At 31.9% G+C, this 1678-nt stretch overlaps 1 protein-coding gene across 1 annotated transcript; it reads left to right on the top strand.

Moving 5' to 3' along the window:
* Nucleotides 1-686: 686 nt before the first annotated feature.
* LOC133778773 (uncharacterized) lies at nucleotides 687-1281 on the top strand. The gene is made up of 4 exons (XM_062218796.1): nucleotides 687-813; nucleotides 894-995; nucleotides 1082-1207; nucleotides 1273-1281. Exons 1-4 carry the CDS (start codon nucleotides 748-750, stop codon nucleotides 1279-1281), a joined length of 303 nt encoding a protein of 100 aa, XP_062074780.1. The 5' UTR covers nucleotides 687-747.
* The last annotated feature ends 397 nt before the right edge of the window (nucleotides 1282-1678 follow it).

A 1678-nucleotide genomic window follows, 5' to 3' on the forward strand; every position in this document is an offset into this window, starting at 1 on the left:
TATTCTTATTCTAGAACAATGCATTATGCTATATCAGTCAATTAAAACTATTTCAGGTCTGATCAAATTAAGGCAGTAGAAATCCTTAGTAGTTTCTGCATAATCTTAGCAACATTAGATTGTCTTGGCTTGATATGCACATATGAAAGTTAAACTCTATTGGCCTCAAGAGCTGCATTGAGACTACAATTATGGTTAGTTTTTAGAATATCTTTATGCTCTAAATTTGAACTCTTGCAACCATAAACAAATTTCAGATTCCAAATTTACAATTGGCTTAATTGTATTCAAATTATGTGAGCAGTTGCTGCCCTGTTTTCATGAAACTTTTGTACTTTAAATGATTTATTTTTTTCCAATTCTCTTCTTGAAAATGTGTTTCTAAATTTATTTGACAAAGCTATTCAAGAGACACTATTATCACCATTCACAGTCCACCAACCATCCCATCCCTGTTCAGGAGGAGTTGTACTGTGTTTACTATTTCATTGCTAGAATACTGGTTCTGTATGTTTCTTTTGCTGCTGGAGTGTTTACTGTTGGAGTGTTTATTACATACTCTTTTCTTTGCTGCCATAGTTACTGTTTTATTGTTGAAAAACTATTATGTGTACTATGTTTACTGTTTTATTGCTAGAATACTGGTTTAGTTTTTTTGTTTTACTGCTGGAGTGTTTGGTATTCTGTATGTTCAATCGCTGGTTCATTTCTTATTTATTTTAGGCGATTAGCAATAAGTTTAAAGAGATGAGGAAGAAACAACTCCCACATACATGCAGCAGGAGAGGATATGCTCGAACAATGGATGACATGGTAAAAATTTAATAAATATTTTTGGTAGCTAAACATAAGAAAATATATGTTCTCTTTCTGAAAAATGTACTTGGATACAGAGTAGGGAAAGCTCAAAACCTGTAACAAGAGTTCAAGCTTTCTTAAAGACACACACAAAGAAGAATGGTGAACCTGTGAATGCACAAGCTGCTGAAGTTATTGTAAGTAATTTACCCTTTGTTTGTAGAAACATATGTATTTGTATGCACATAGACTTATTTAACAGTCAACTTGAAATGATTTATAGGAGAAGCTACAAGTTCTTGCAAATGAAAAACCAGATTCATGCACAACACAGAATACTGTACAAGATGCTCTCACTATCATATTTGGTCCTGACAAGAATGGTAGATCATTAGCTAATGGGAGGGGAGTAACTAATACAAAGTTAGCTATTCTAAGAGAAAGAGATGACCATATTTCACAATTGGAATCAAGTCAATCTGAGATGAAGAATAAAATGTCTGAGATGATGAATCTTATTAATACTATTGCAAAAAGTGTAAACATTCAGGTAAATTAAATTAATTGACTTCTGTTTATTTTACTCTATTCATTGAAAATTATAAATGACTAAATTATTCTCAAACTTGTAGGGGTTTACTCAACCAAGTGAAGCGGAGTCACACATGCCTTCTCCTATGGTAACTACAATTTTAATTACTACCTATCATTTCACTTTTAATTTTTTAAGTATCAATATTATCTATAAATAAATATATGTTTTATCATGTAACAGAGTGTTAATAATCTGAAGTTCACTCCTGAAAACAATGCTTGCAATTTACTTGATTGGAATGGAAGTGGAGAAATTGTTGCAGAAGGTCGATGGTCTTCTAGTGAT

This window comes from Humulus lupulus, chromosome 5, assembly GCF_963169125.1.
Source record: "Humulus lupulus chromosome 5, drHumLupu1.1, whole genome shotgun sequence".
Classification (NCBI taxonomy): domain Eukaryota; kingdom Viridiplantae; phylum Streptophyta; class Magnoliopsida; order Rosales; family Cannabaceae; genus Humulus; species Humulus lupulus.